At 44.8% G+C, this 15,000-nt stretch overlaps 1 protein-coding gene across 5 annotated transcripts in view; it reads left to right on the top strand.

The window, feature by feature from the left end:
- Positions 1-15,000, top strand: part of fat3a (FAT atypical cadherin 3a) — a 114,873-nt gene that overhangs the window by 74,834 nt on the left and 25,039 nt on the right. For all 5 annotated transcript variants that reach the window (XM_047820738.1, XM_047820736.1, XM_047820737.1 and 2 more), the window contains 3 exons: positions 3,196-3,471; positions 6,033-6,243; positions 6,425-10,531. In XM_047820738.1, the coding sequence (XP_047676694.1) occupies positions 3,196-3,471; positions 6,033-6,243; positions 6,425-10,531 (4,594 nt within the window). The remainder of the gene's footprint in view (positions 1-3,195; positions 3,472-6,032; positions 6,244-6,424; positions 10,532-15,000) is intronic.

Raw genomic sequence — 15,000 nt, 5'->3', positions numbered from 1 at the left:
ACAAAGCAATGAGCTGCTGTGTGATTTGATTTGTCGCAACCAGGGCATGTCGAGCCTTACGGCTGTCGGCTAATGCTATGTATTAATAATAAAAGGTTCTATTTATAAAGCACATTCCTCACACTCAGTGTCGCGCGACAACTCACACTCTTTCAAAGAAAATCATTCAGAAGACACAAAGCTCAGCAGAGCATCGAGTTGGGTCATGCTGAAAAAATACCACACTACACACCTGATCACACCTGATCACACACCTCAGACCTGATCACACCTGATCCCACACCTCAGACCTGATCACACACTTCAAACCTGATCACACACCTCAAACCTGATCACACACCTCAAACCTGATCACACACTTCAGACCTGATCACACACCTCAGACCTGATCACACACCTGATCATACACATCAAATACCACACTACACACCTGATCACACCTGATCACACACCTCAAACCTGATCACACACCTGATCACACACCTCAAACCTGATCACACACCTGATCATACACATCACATACCACACTACACACCTGATCACACACCTCAAACCTGATCACACACCTCAAACCTGATCACACACCTGATCACACCTGATCACACACCTCAAACCTGATCACACCTGTTCACACACCTCAAACCTGATCACACACCTGATCACACACCTCAAACCTGATTACACATCTGATCATACACATCACATACCACACTACACACCTGATCACACCTGATCACTCACCTCAAACCTGATCACACACCTGATCACACACCTCAAACCTGATCACACCTGATCACACACCTCAAACCTGATCACACACCTGATCATACACATCACATACCACACTACACATCTGATCACACACCTCAAACCTGATCACACACCTCAAACCTGATTACACACTTGATCACACACATCACATACCACACAACACACCTGATCACACACCTGATCACACACATCACATACCACACAACACACTTGATCACACCTGATCACACACATCACATACCACACAACGCAACCTGATCACACACCTGATCACACACCTGATCACACACCTGATCACACACATCACATACCACACATCACATACCACACATCACATACCACATCACACACCTGATCACACACATCACATACCACACAACGCAACCTGATCACACACCTGATCACACACCTGATCACACACATCACATACCACATCACACACTTGATCACACACATCACATACCACATCACACACCTGATCACACACATCACATACCACACAACGCAACCTGATCACACACCTGATCACACATCTGATCACACACCTGATCACACATCTGATCACACACCTGATCACACACCTGATCACACATATCACATACCACACAACGCAACCTGATCACACACCTGATCACACACCTGATCACACACCTGATCACACACATCACATACCACATCACACACTTGATCACACACATCACATACCACATCACACACCTGATCACACACATGACATACCACACAACGCAACCTGATCACACACCTGATCACACACCTGATCACACACATCACATACCACATCACACAAATGATCACACACATCACATACCACAGATCACATACCACATCACACACCTGATCACACATACCACACAACGCAACCTGATCACACACCTGATCACACACCTTATCACACACCTGATCACACACATCACATACCACATCACACACCTGATCACACACATCACATACCACACAACGCAACCTGATCACACACCTGATCACACACCTGATCACACACATCACATACCACATCACACACCTGATCACACACCTGCCACATCACATACCACATCACACACTTGATCACACACATCACATACCACACAACGCAACCTGATCACACACCTGATCACACACCTGATCACACACATCACATACCACATCACACACCTGATCACACACATCACATACCACATCACACACCTGATCACACACCTGATCACACACATCACACACCTGATCACACACCTGATCACACACATCACATACCTGATCACACACATCACACACCTGATCACACACCTGATCACACACATCACACACCTGATCACACACCTGATCACACACATCACACACCTGATCACACACCTGATCACACACATCACATACCTGATCACACACATCACACACCTGATCACACACCTGATCACACACATCACATACCACATCACACACCTGATCACACACCTGATCACACACCTGATCACACACCTGATCACACACATCACATACCACACATCACATACTACATCACACACCTGATCACACACATCACATACCACATCACACACCTGATCACACACCTGATCACACACCTGATCACACACCTGATCACACACATCACATACCACACATCACATACTACATCACACACCTGATCACACACATCACATACCACACAACGCAACCTGATCACACACCTGATCACACACATCACATACCACACAACGCAACCTGATCACACACCTGATCACACACATCACATACCACATCACACACCTGATCACACATAACACATACCACACATCACATTATACACCACACAATATCACACACCACATCACACTTGATCACACACATCACACCTGATCACACAACACAACACTTCATACACCACACACATCACATACCACACATCACACCTGACCACACAACACACAACGAAACACACATCTGATCACACACAACACATACCACACATCACATTATACACCACACAATATCACACACCACATCACACCTGATCACACAACACACATTTATGTATGCAAAAAAGTCATGCTCATAGCTGTAATTTCTAATATTTATACAACAGCGAGGCTAAATTCTAGACTTTGATTAAATTCTAGATTCCTTCCAATTGATTTAATTTGTACCATCACACACACACACACACACACACACACACACACACACACACACACACACACACACAGATGGATCTCCACATGTTGCCATAGGGAGCAGAGTGAGGCGGAAGTGCACGACTGCTTGCTTTATAATTAGAAGAGCTAGCGGGGTCTCTACACACACACACACACACACACACACACACACACACACACACACACACACACACACACACACACACACACACTTAGTATTGTGATACATAAGGCAACATATGTCATTATGTTTCAGGTTCTCATTACTGTGCTGGATCAGAACGACAATGCCCCGGTGTTCTCTCAGCCCACCTATGAGGTCATGGTTGCCGAGGACACTCCCCCGGATACGGAGGTGCTACAGGTTTTGGCGTCAGATCGAGACGAGCATCATCGCTTGACCTTTGCCCTGTTGGGCAGCGTGGACCCTGCTAGCATGCGTCTGTTCCGCATTGACGCAAACACAGGCCATGTGTTTACCTCACAGCGCCTCGACCACGAGACAAACACACAACATGTCCTCTCTGTCATGGTAACGCTGTGCTTATATCTGAAATGTGTCTATTGTGAAATGATAAAGTGCGACAGTCAACCGGATAAGCTAGCTAAAATAATTTCAATGTTGTTTGATAGCCAGCTAATTGTTTGCTAGCTATAAGTATCATCAGATACTAATCAGTTTAGCTCTCTAGTTTAGCACTGTACTTAAATCAACACTCTGAGCTAATCCCTGACAGGATACACAGAACACTAAATGCTAGTTCTTTATCAAGATAACACTACTAGAACATTTTTAAATCACATTACAAATTATTAACTTAATATCTGTTAGTGAGACATCTTGATTAGTTAAGAGGCTAAAATGAGCCACTAACATAGCTAGCTAATCGTCCCTTAGCTAAGGAGTAGAGCTAATCCGTCTGGTGAAAACTCACGGTGGCCGAGAAGTGCAAAGTTCGCCTCACACCTCCAGGGTCGGGGTTCGATTCCCGCCTCCGCCTTGTGTGTGTGGAGTTTGCATGTTCTCCCCGTGCCTCGGGGGTTTCCTCCGGGTACTCCGGTTTCCTCCCCCGGTCCAAAGACATGCATGGTAGGTTGATCGGCATCTCATTTGTACACTCTTACACACACATTCCAACTTTTCCCTGCGGCAGACTGCTGTACTGCATGTATACCTTGAGTGACAGGTGTCTTGTCCAATGATCGGTAAGTGTTCCATTCACAAACTAGACCAACCTTTTCCGCGTCGTCGTGTTTTCGGATTTGTTAACGTGTTTCGTGCACCGATTCAGACAACCTGGAAAAGGGAGGTATAGTTTGTGAAAGGAAACTTACCGATCATCGGACAAGACACCTGTCATTCAAGATACACAGGTGAATGAAAGGTGTCTCGTCCGACGATCGGTCAGTTTCCATTCACAAATTATACCTCCCTTTCCAAAGACATGCATGGTAGGTTGATCTGCATCTCATTTGTACACTCTTACACACACATTCCAACTTTTCCCTGCGGCAGACTGCTGTACTGCATGTATACCTTGAGTGACAGGTGTCTTGTCCAATGATCGGTAAGTGTTCCATTCACAAACTAGACCAACCTTTTCCGCGTCGTTGTGTTTTCGGATTTGTTAACGTGTTTCGTGCACCGATTCAGACAACCTGGAAAAGTTAGGTATAGTTTGTGAAAGGAAACTTACCGATCATCGGACAAGACACCTGTCATTCAAGATACACAGGTGAATGAAAGGTGTCTCGTCCGACGATCGGTCAGTTTCCATTCACAAATTATACCTCCCTTTTCCAGGTTGTCTGACTTGTCGTTGTGTTTTCGGATGTGTTCGTTTGTTTTGCACTTCTCGGCCACCGTAGAAAACGCAGCCATGATAAACAGCGAATGACATCGTGTTATGACATAAATGGAATTTTCCGTCATACAGCTAGCTTTTGCGTGCCTCAGATATGTGCTAATCTCCTAAACTGTGAACTACTGTAGCGACTCAGTGCAAATTCAGGAAACTCTCTTCTCTGTGCATACAATTAACATGAAGATGATTCTCTCTCTCTCTCTCTCTCTCTCTCTCGCTCTGTATTTTATTCTGTAGCCGAGGTTAAAAAAGGACAAAGAGCTCTTATCTGTCTCTCGGTTTTATAGCTCAGTACCTCCCTCCGTCTGTCTCTCCCCATGGTCTGTCTTCCTTTTGATCTGTCTCTCCCTCTGCTGACTGTTGTCTTTTCTTTTTTCCTTCTCTCTCTCTCTCTCTCTCTCTCTCTCTCTCTCTCTCTCGTATAAGGTATAAGAGAGAGAAAGGAAACTGCAGTGGATCTCACTCCTAATCTCTCTCTCTCTCTCTCTCTCTCTCTCTCTCTCTCTCTTTCTTCCTCTCTCTCTCTCTCTCCCTCTATCTCTTCCTCTTTCTCTCTCTCTCCCCCCTCTCTCTATCTTTCTCTATCTCTTCCCCTCTCGCTTCTCCCCTCTCTCTCCCCCATATAAGGTAGAACTTTTCCCCTTTTCTATCATTTCCCCCCATACTTTTTTATCATTAATTCTCTATTTTGTTTCTTATTTCTTCCTCACTTGCAGCTGTGTGTACATTGTGTGTGTTTGTGTGTGTGTTTGTGTCTGTTAATGTCATCTCCCGGCACAGCAATCTAATTATCGATCTGATCACACTCACTCTCTGTTTCAGCGCTCCTCCGTGTGTGTGTGTGTATGTGTGTGTGTGTGTGTGTGTGTGTGTGTGTGTGCGCGTGCACATGCACCTCATAAATATTCCTGCAGCCTGTGAAACAGATGAAATGTGTTATTGTAATCCACCGAGAGATGTTATCTGTGTGTGTGTGTGTGTGTGTGTGTGTGTGTGTGTGTGTGTGTGTGTGTGTGAGAGAGAGAGAGAGAGAGAGAGAGAGAGAGAGAGAGAGAGAGAGTGTAATTGCTGTCTGCTGCTATTTAACTGAGGCAATAAAATTTACTTATACTTATTTTATGTCTAATTTTCCCCCTCTCTGTCTTCTGTATTGCTGTATTGTCTTCTCTCTCTCTCTCTCTCTCTCTCTCTCTCTCTCTCTCTCTCTCTCTCTCTCTCTCTCTCTCAGGTAAAAGATCAGGAGTTCCCGTACAGGCGGAGCCTTGCTCGTGTTCTCATTGGTGTAGAGGATGTAAACGACCACACCCCCCAGTTTACCATGGCAATGTATGACGGACAGGTTTACGAATCTGCGGCACTTGGCTCTGCCGTCATAACGGTAACGGCTTTGGATAAAGACAAAGGCCAGAATGCTCAGATAAGCTACAGTATAGAATCAGGTACACACACACACACACACACACACACACACACACACACACACACACACACACACACACAATCACACACAATTCCTAAGGCTTCCATATTCTTATTTGGTTATTTTATTTAATAAAGTGTTGAAATGAAGTTAATAACTCTCACTAATACTACACCGCTGTGTTTTTTTTGCCTCTACAGGCAACACTGGGACCACATTCCGGATCGATCCGATTCTGGGAATCGTCTCAGTGGCTCGGGAACTGGAGTTGTCCACCATCGGTCACTATGTGTTAATTGTAAAAGCCGTGGATCATGGCTCACCCTCTCTATCTTCCACGGCTGTTGTTCGCATTGCTGTGACTCTTTCTAACAATGCAGGCCCCAAATTTCCTCAAAACGAGTATCAGGCAGAGGTTGCCGAAGGTGTTGCAGTCGGAACCTCAGTAACCACCGTAACAGCCCTTAGCTTGTCTACACTAACGTACGAAATCCGTCACGGTAATGGAGGTCGGACATTTCGCGTTAACCAGTACAGTGGTGTGATCACAACTCAAAAAGTGCTCGATTTTGAGACGATTTCTTCTTACGTGCTAACCATCACGGCTACCAACATGGCCGGTCAGTCATCCAATGCCACTGTAACGGTTGTCGTGCTTGACCGGAATGACAATGCCCCTGTGTTCCAGCAGCTACATTACTGGGGTGACATTAGTGAAGGGGTAGGGCTGAACAGTGTAGTGATGAGCGAATCAGGCGAGCCTTTGGTTATACGGGCCACAGATGCTGACCGGAACCATAACGCCTTATTAGTGTATCAGATCCAGGAAGAGAATGCCAGGCGCTTCTTTACAGTAGATGCTGGAACTGGTTCCATTAGAACCATTGCTCAACTGGACCATGAAAAAACACCTGTGTTCCATTTTCATGTGAACGTAAGGGACAGTGGACATCCACAGCTATCAGCTGAACATCCCGCAGAAGTCACCATCCAAGTGCAAGACATTAATGACTGTGCACCACAGTTTTCCCAGGATTTCTATGAAGCCATTCTTTTACTTCCTACCTATGCAGGAGTGGAAGCCTTAAGAGTCTCAGCCTCAGATCCCGATGGAGATGGTCAACCTGACCTTATCTACTCACTCTCTGACACTAGTTTGGAGCACTTTGCTGTAGAGTCAAGATCTGGTCTAATCACAGTCCGAAACAGCACCTTTGGCAAAGACCGTTTCCGGTTTAATGTCCGTGTATCGGATGGACGCTTCTCCAGCACAGCTCTGGTGACCATTCTTGTGCGTGAGGCACTTGACAGTGGCCTGGCATTCACACACAGCATCTACAATGCTAACATTCAAGAGAACGATGCTAACGTGACAACTGTCGCCGTAGTTACAGCACTCGGTAACAAATTAAACGAGCCACTGCGGTACACTTTGCTAAATTCTGGAGGGAGGTTTAGAATCCGTCCCACATCTGGAGCTATAGAGACAGTAGGAGTCCCCTTAGACAGAGAGGAGAACGAGGAGTATGGACTTGTAGTGCAGGCAAGTCGAGAGGAAGACAGGTTGCGTGTCGCAAGGGCACTTGTTCGTGTACGTGTCGCAGATGTCAACGACAATGCACCTGTTTTTGTCGGACTTCCGTATTATGCAGCAGTGCAAGTGGAAGCAGAGCCAGGGGTGTCCATATTTTGTGTCACAGCTGTGGACAGCGATAAGGGTCCAAATGGGGAAGTCAGTTACTTCCTGCAGGATGAGCTAGGGCACTTTGAAATGGACCGTATTAGTGGTGAGCTGAGATTACGCCAGGCCTTTGATGCTGATCTGTCCAGTGTGGAATACCAAATCCTGGTTTTTGCTCGCGATAGTGGCACACCATCCCTGTCCTCTTCTATCACCTTCCCTGTCACTGTTGTCAACCGAGCAATGCCTGTATTTGACCGGCCATTCTACACTGTTAAAGTGAGTGAGGATGTGCCAGTATTCACACCAGTTCTGGGAATAAATGCCAGCAGTCCAGAAGGACAGAATGTTCTCTACACCATCACACACGGCAACCCCGATAGCCTTTTCTCTATTGGATTCGACACTGGCATTATCAGTGTTATAGCCCCGCTGGACTTTGAGGCCAACCCCATCCACAAACTAATCGTTAGGGCAACAGACTGCCTCACAGGTGCAAGAGCAGAGGTGGATGTCGAGGTGACAGTTTTAGACATGAATGATAATGCACCTGTGTTTGAACAACCTGTTTATAAAGCAGTAATCTCTGAATCAGCCATGATTGGAACTCCTGCATTGCAGGTACAAGCGACAGATAAAGACTCTGAGAAAAATGCAGCAGTTCGGTACCAGATCATACCCGATCGCACCAACAGCACAGACCACTTCCATATTGACAGTAGCAGCGGCCTGATCTTGACCGCTCGGTCCCTCGATCACGAAACCATCCAGAACTATGTTTTCTTTGTCAAAGCAACCGATAATGGCTTTCCTCCTCTTAGCACTGAGGTGCAAGTCACAGTTCAGGTGACTGACACAAACGACAATGCTCCAGTATTCAATCAACTACTTTACGAGGCTTCGGTTTATGAACTTGCACCCAAAGGGCACTTTGTCATGTGCATTCAGGCATCTGATGCAGATCAGTCTGATATAGACAGACTACATTATGGTTTGGTATTAGGTAACGAGCGATTGCTGTTCGATTTGGACTCTTCGTCAGGGATACTGAGTCTAAGTGGACAGCGGCGCACACAGCGGATGCCACCGACTGTCAGTCTGAATGTGAGTGTTTCGGATGGCGTTTTCACTAGCACAGCACAAGTTCATGTACACGTAGAGTGGGCTAACCTACATACACCACAATTCTCCCAGAGCATTTATGAAGCAGAGGTACGGGAGAACATGCCAGCTGGTTCCAGGCTCTTGATGATTAGGGCTCAGGATGCTGATCCTGGACCGTTTGGAGAAGTGCACTACAACTTGCTCTCAGATATAGCCCGGTACTTGTTTAGTATCGACAGCAACGGTCAGATCACGACTCTGGAGAGGTTGGATCGAGAAGAGCACAATGAATTTGTGCTGTCCATTGCAGCAGTTGACACAGGAGGAAGAACCGCATATTGCCATGTTCGGATCGTAGTGCTGGATGAGAACGATAACGCCCCATTTTTCGATGCTTCGGAGTACCGTGCTAGCGTTCGGGCAGATGTGGAGCCTGGCTCTTTGGTGACACAAGTACAGGCTTGGGATGCTGATCAGGGGCTCAATGGAGAAATCAACTACAGCTTGTACAGTGAAGCCAGTATCCAGGTTACAGAGCTGCTAGATATTGACCCTGATAGTGGTTGGGTAGTTACCAAGGGCAGCTTCAGCCCCCTCCAAGGGTCTGTGTTGTCCTTCTTTGTGAAAGCCTCAGACAGTGGTGTACCAGTTCGTCATTCTCTCATTTCTGTGTACATTCATGTCCTCTCAAACGATGCCCACTTGCCAGTCTTCAGCCAACCACACTTCTCCTTTACAGTTCCAGAGGATAGTCCCATTGGTTCAACACTAGGTGCAGTGCATCTACAGAGTCAGCATGGACAGAACTCACTACCTGTCAGTTTCTCGGTTGTGATCGGTCAGACTGTGGAGAGTAATAACGAAGGGGTTTTTGTTGTGGACAAGGGGAGTGGGATGATAAAACTGGAAAAGCCACTGGACCGTGAACAAACCCCTGAATTCCATTTTAAAGTGACTGCAACCCTGCAGCAAGGACTCATTGATTCAGTTGCTGTTGTAGACGTGGATGTAAAAATTCTGGATGTAAATGACAACAAGCCAGCATTTGAGTCCAGCTCATACGAAGCCTCCATCATTGAGGGACTTCCTGCTGGCTCCAGGATCCTCCAGGTGCTGGCAGTGGATCCTGACTGGTCAGCCAATGGTCAGGTGACATACAGCCTTGCTCCACCTGGGCTCCTGGGATCAGGAAGTGAGGATTTGAAGGACAGTGGAAGCTATTTTACAATTGACAGCACTTCTGGTTGGATTTCAACTCTAAAAGGCCTCGATCATGAACTAAACCCCGTCCACAGTCTTACTGTCTGGGCATTTGATCTTGGGGACCCTGCCAGTCTGTCATCCTCAACAACGGTTGCCATAGCAGTTGGTGATTCTAATGACAACATGCCTGAGTTTCTGCAGCCTCACTACTATGGCAGTGTGCGGGAAAGCGATGCACCTGGAGAAGTAGTTGCTGTGCTGAACACCCGTGATGATGACAGGTCTCCTAGCAACCGTCAGGTCACCTACCACATCACAGGTGAGGAAAAGAAGCATGTATATTCGTGTTTGGGTGATAAAAGACAGAAGCAAAATGTGTTTATGACAGTGTGTGCATGTATGTCTTATTATGGGATGTCAAATCCTATATCTGCATTGTTTCTAACCCAAGCTATATTTTTTTATGAGCACATGCTTAGTTAAAATGCTAACCTGGCATTGCAATTAGCATACCTTCGAGAATTGTCAAACACATCATAGCTGGAGGTAAGTTAAGAAACAAAAAATGGTTAAGAGACTTACATATCTTACAAAAGGGCGGATCGTGAAATGCAGGCAAATGCTGCAATCTCCGAAAAATGGATCGTAAACTATACCTTTACATGCTACAGTGTTCCCTTTAAGCGTATATCTTTAGTACCTTTAGTATATTTCTGTCACCAAGAAGGCTGTAATATTTTACCTTTACTTTTAAGTCTTTGCTCTAAAAGGTAATAATAATGTTCGTGTTTCCATACATATTAAAGGTACAGAAGATGTACCTATGAGGGGAATATGTAAGGTACTGAACATGTAAGGTACAATTCAGCAGGGCTGTCAAGTGTCACGCATTGAGAGTGACAGTCACGCATTTGGGTCTTTTGTCCCGCTCTCCCGCCACACGTCGTATTTCTCACAGAAAAACTTTTTTGACTATTTATCATATATTTAATAAGCCGCAGCGCCCAAAACGTATCGGTCCTCACGGCTGTCTCTATGGAAACGGACAGGAATCAAGCGCGTCTTCTCTGGAGTTCTTAGTCGAGCCTGACACTTATCAAAAAAAGAGGCTACACAACAGCCAATCAGAAAATAGCACTATTGTATCTGGGTAAGATTTAACGCAACAACCAATGAAAAAAAACCATTCATTAGCGAGAGTATTTTCGATGGTCGGTTTGAACAAAAAAACCTCAACACGAAACAGTTCGTCTCTGGACGGGACGTTGTCCTCAATCATGTCCCTAAAAATGTCTGGACTTGAGCCGAACTGTTTTATATGGAAGCAACATTACAAATGATAAAGGGGTCCAAAAAGGCAACAAACACTTACAATAAACACCACCAGTCATAATCTCTCTCTCTTTCTCTCTCTCTTTCTCTCTCTCTCTCTCTCTCTCTCTCTCTCTCTCTCTCTCTCTCTCTCTCGCTCTCTCTCTCTCTCACACACACACACACACACACACACACTCAAAATAATAATTGGAAATTGAACAAATACTTTGTATTTGGTTTAAATATGGTCAGTGATCCTGGTGAAACAGTTTTTTTATGGGGGGGTCATGGGGAGGGGGTGCTGGAAATATCACTCTTGCCTGTCTTCATAACTTAAGAGCCCTGGTTCAGTAACATGTATCTCCGATAGTGTAGACTACGCGGACACGTTTAGATGCTAGCTACATACTGCTCATTGTGGTAATTGTTAGCTAGGCAACAGTAATAACAGAAAGACTTCTAACATCATTCATCTAAGTGATTTATTTAGCTTAAACAAATTGGACAGGTTTATCACAGGTTTGTGCAAAATGCTGCTTACCTAAGGATCTATCTTCAAATTGGAACACAGTGATTATGGTGTTGGGGTTTTTTTTTTATTAACTACGCAAAGCGCAGATGCCCCCTACTGGTGAAGAAAGCTAATCATTAAATTATTACAAAACAGTCAGAGATGAAAATGATGAAACATCAACAGGACTCTGTTGTGCAGTCTTTTTTTTTTTTTTTTTTTGGACCCTAGACTCACACTGGAGTGGAAATGAAGAGTAAATAAGTGTTACAGACGAGCGTGATGAACGTCCGGTTGATTGGTGTGAGAACCAGCCGTGTGCCTCATCATACACTGTCAAATGTAGTTGTGATTTTGCAGAATGTATGGTGTAGAACTCCTTTACTGAGGACAATAACACACACACACACACACACACACACACACACACACACACACACACACACACACACACACACACACACCCTGCACAAACTCTCAGGTGCAGCCTGTATATCACTTTAGAAATTCATAACATTGCATTAGGGAGCTGCCATGTTTTATAATTCATGAGTTCCCGGACACACACACACACACACACACACACACACACACACACACACACACACACACACACACACACACACACACACATATACTTTGACTGAGGCAGAATTTAAATTAAGGCACAGCCTCAGTGGCTGTAAACATTTTCTGAGTGTAATTTTATGAAGTTTCAACTTCTTAACACACACACACACACACACACACACACACACACACACACACACAAACTCAATTACGGTTCTACGTATCTGTATGACTGCTGCTCCTGGATGATACTAGAACAGAACTGTCACTTTTTCCCTTCATTTTCTCTTGTGTCTGTTTCTCTTTGTGTGATGTGTAAATCCCTTCGGTTTTAGACAAACTCAAAGGTCAAACACTGACTAATGGACTCTTCACACCCCCCAGACGGAAGTGTGATATAAACACATAAGAGAGAGAGAGAGAGAGAGAGAGAGAGATAGGAAAAGATATAGATGACAAAACAAGAGAGAGGAGACGTTATGAAGCATGAACGCAAGGTTACACTGATCCCCGAGTGGAAAGAATCCAATAAAACGACTTCCAACACACGCTGGCCACTTTATTAGGAATACCTGTACACCTGCTCATTCATATGATTATCTTATCAACCTCCACCAATCACGTAGCAGGAGCACAACCAGACTGAGATGAAGGCTACAGTAACACAAATAACCACTCTTTACAACCGTGATGGGCAGAAAGCATCACCTGTTTGAGATGAGATGCAAAGATACGCTGACTAACAGTGTTAGTGCTGTTATGACACTGTGCTACAAATAAACAGACTATAAATCATTCATTCATTCATCTTCTACCGCTTATCCGAACTTCTCGGGTCACGGGGAGCCTGTGCCTATCTCAGGCGTCATCGGGCATCGAGGCAGGATACACCCTGGACGGAGTGCCAACCCATCACAGGGCACACACACACTCTTTCACTCACACACACACACACTACGGACAATTTTCCAGAGATGCCAATCAACCTACCATGCATGTCTTTGGACCGGGGGAGGAAACCGGAGTACCCGGAGGAAACCCCCGAGGCACGGGGAGAACATGCAAACTCCACACACACAAGGTGGAGGTGGGAATCGAACCTCCAACCCTGAAGGTGTGAGGCGAACGTGCTAACCACTAAGGCACCGTGCCCCACCTATACAGCCCCCAGACTATAAATCATTCTGGCTAATCAGCATGGAAGCACTATGACTGCGACTCTAAAAACATCAACACGGTTTGTAATAACAGACGAAACACCTCATGGCGAAATGTGTCCACTCTTGGCGACACGCCTGAGCAATTATTTCTATTTCTAATTAAAATGTCTTTTTTTTAAGGTCTTGGAAACGTTAGCTGTTTCTAAGGTATTAAGGACGAATCCTACCGCTGACGAATTCTATTCACCTTACTGTACATGCTAGGCTTTGTACTAGCTTTGTTGACAGATTAGCAAAGCAAGCTAACTCAGCTAGCTAATCGCACTCACCAGAACCTCCTGCCATCTCAGCTATTTATACTTCCAAGCTTTCTCTGTAATGTCTCTAAACACATTTAACAAGGACAGGATGTAATGAGACAAGGTTTAAAAGTTTTCTCTTTCATTTTTGCAGAGCTGATAAATTGTTGATATAAAAAATAAAGCTTTAAGTAGGGAATTGAGGAAACCTCAGATACCTCTGTGGTATCCAGTTCTCTCTTTACTAATATAACACCTAATTAGCATATAATTAAAAAAAAAACCTCTTAAGTTAAGATGTTGCTTTGTTGCTGTCTTGGTGTTGCGTCGCTCGCTGGTGTGATGATAAGATTAGCATTCATTTAAACACACACACACACACACACAGCATTAAGATGCAGTGATAATTTAGTACGAGGTTATAAATCTTGATTTAAAGGTTAATGATTTTGTGTGTGTGTTTGGGGGGGGGGTCCCCTGTTCTTCAACACACCATACTTGATTCTGATTGGTCGATGCAGTGACCCAGGAGATTTCCAGATTGGCTGAAAAAAAAAGTATATTTCTCCACAGAGGAGAAAATTTGTAATGTTTATTATAAGAAAACAAACTCTACGCTCCTTAAACTAGGACAAAACTTGTAACCATGACAACAAGCCTAATGACAACGGTAGCCTTCGCTAATTCTAGAAAACTTTCGGCAGAAACAAATAACCTTGAAATGTCAATTGTTTCACTGGCAGTTTCTAACGAACGGTCACATTAATGTCAGTGTCTGTTTCTATGGTGTGGTTTCTATGGTTCATTCATGGAATCATAAAGAGAATGAATCAATTGTGTGTGTGTGTGTGTGTGTGTGTGTGTGTGTGTGTGTGTGTGTGTGTGTGTGTGTGTGTGTGTAAATAGATTTCTTGGAATTGTCCAAACCATTAGA

The sequence above is a fragment of the Tachysurus fulvidraco genome, chromosome 11 (assembly GCF_022655615.1).
Source record: "Tachysurus fulvidraco isolate hzauxx_2018 chromosome 11, HZAU_PFXX_2.0, whole genome shotgun sequence".
Classification (NCBI taxonomy): Eukaryota; Metazoa; Chordata; class Actinopteri; order Siluriformes; family Bagridae; genus Tachysurus; species Tachysurus fulvidraco.
The sequence above is the reverse complement of the archived record's forward strand: the minus strand, read 5'-3'. Positions and strand labels throughout refer to the sequence as shown.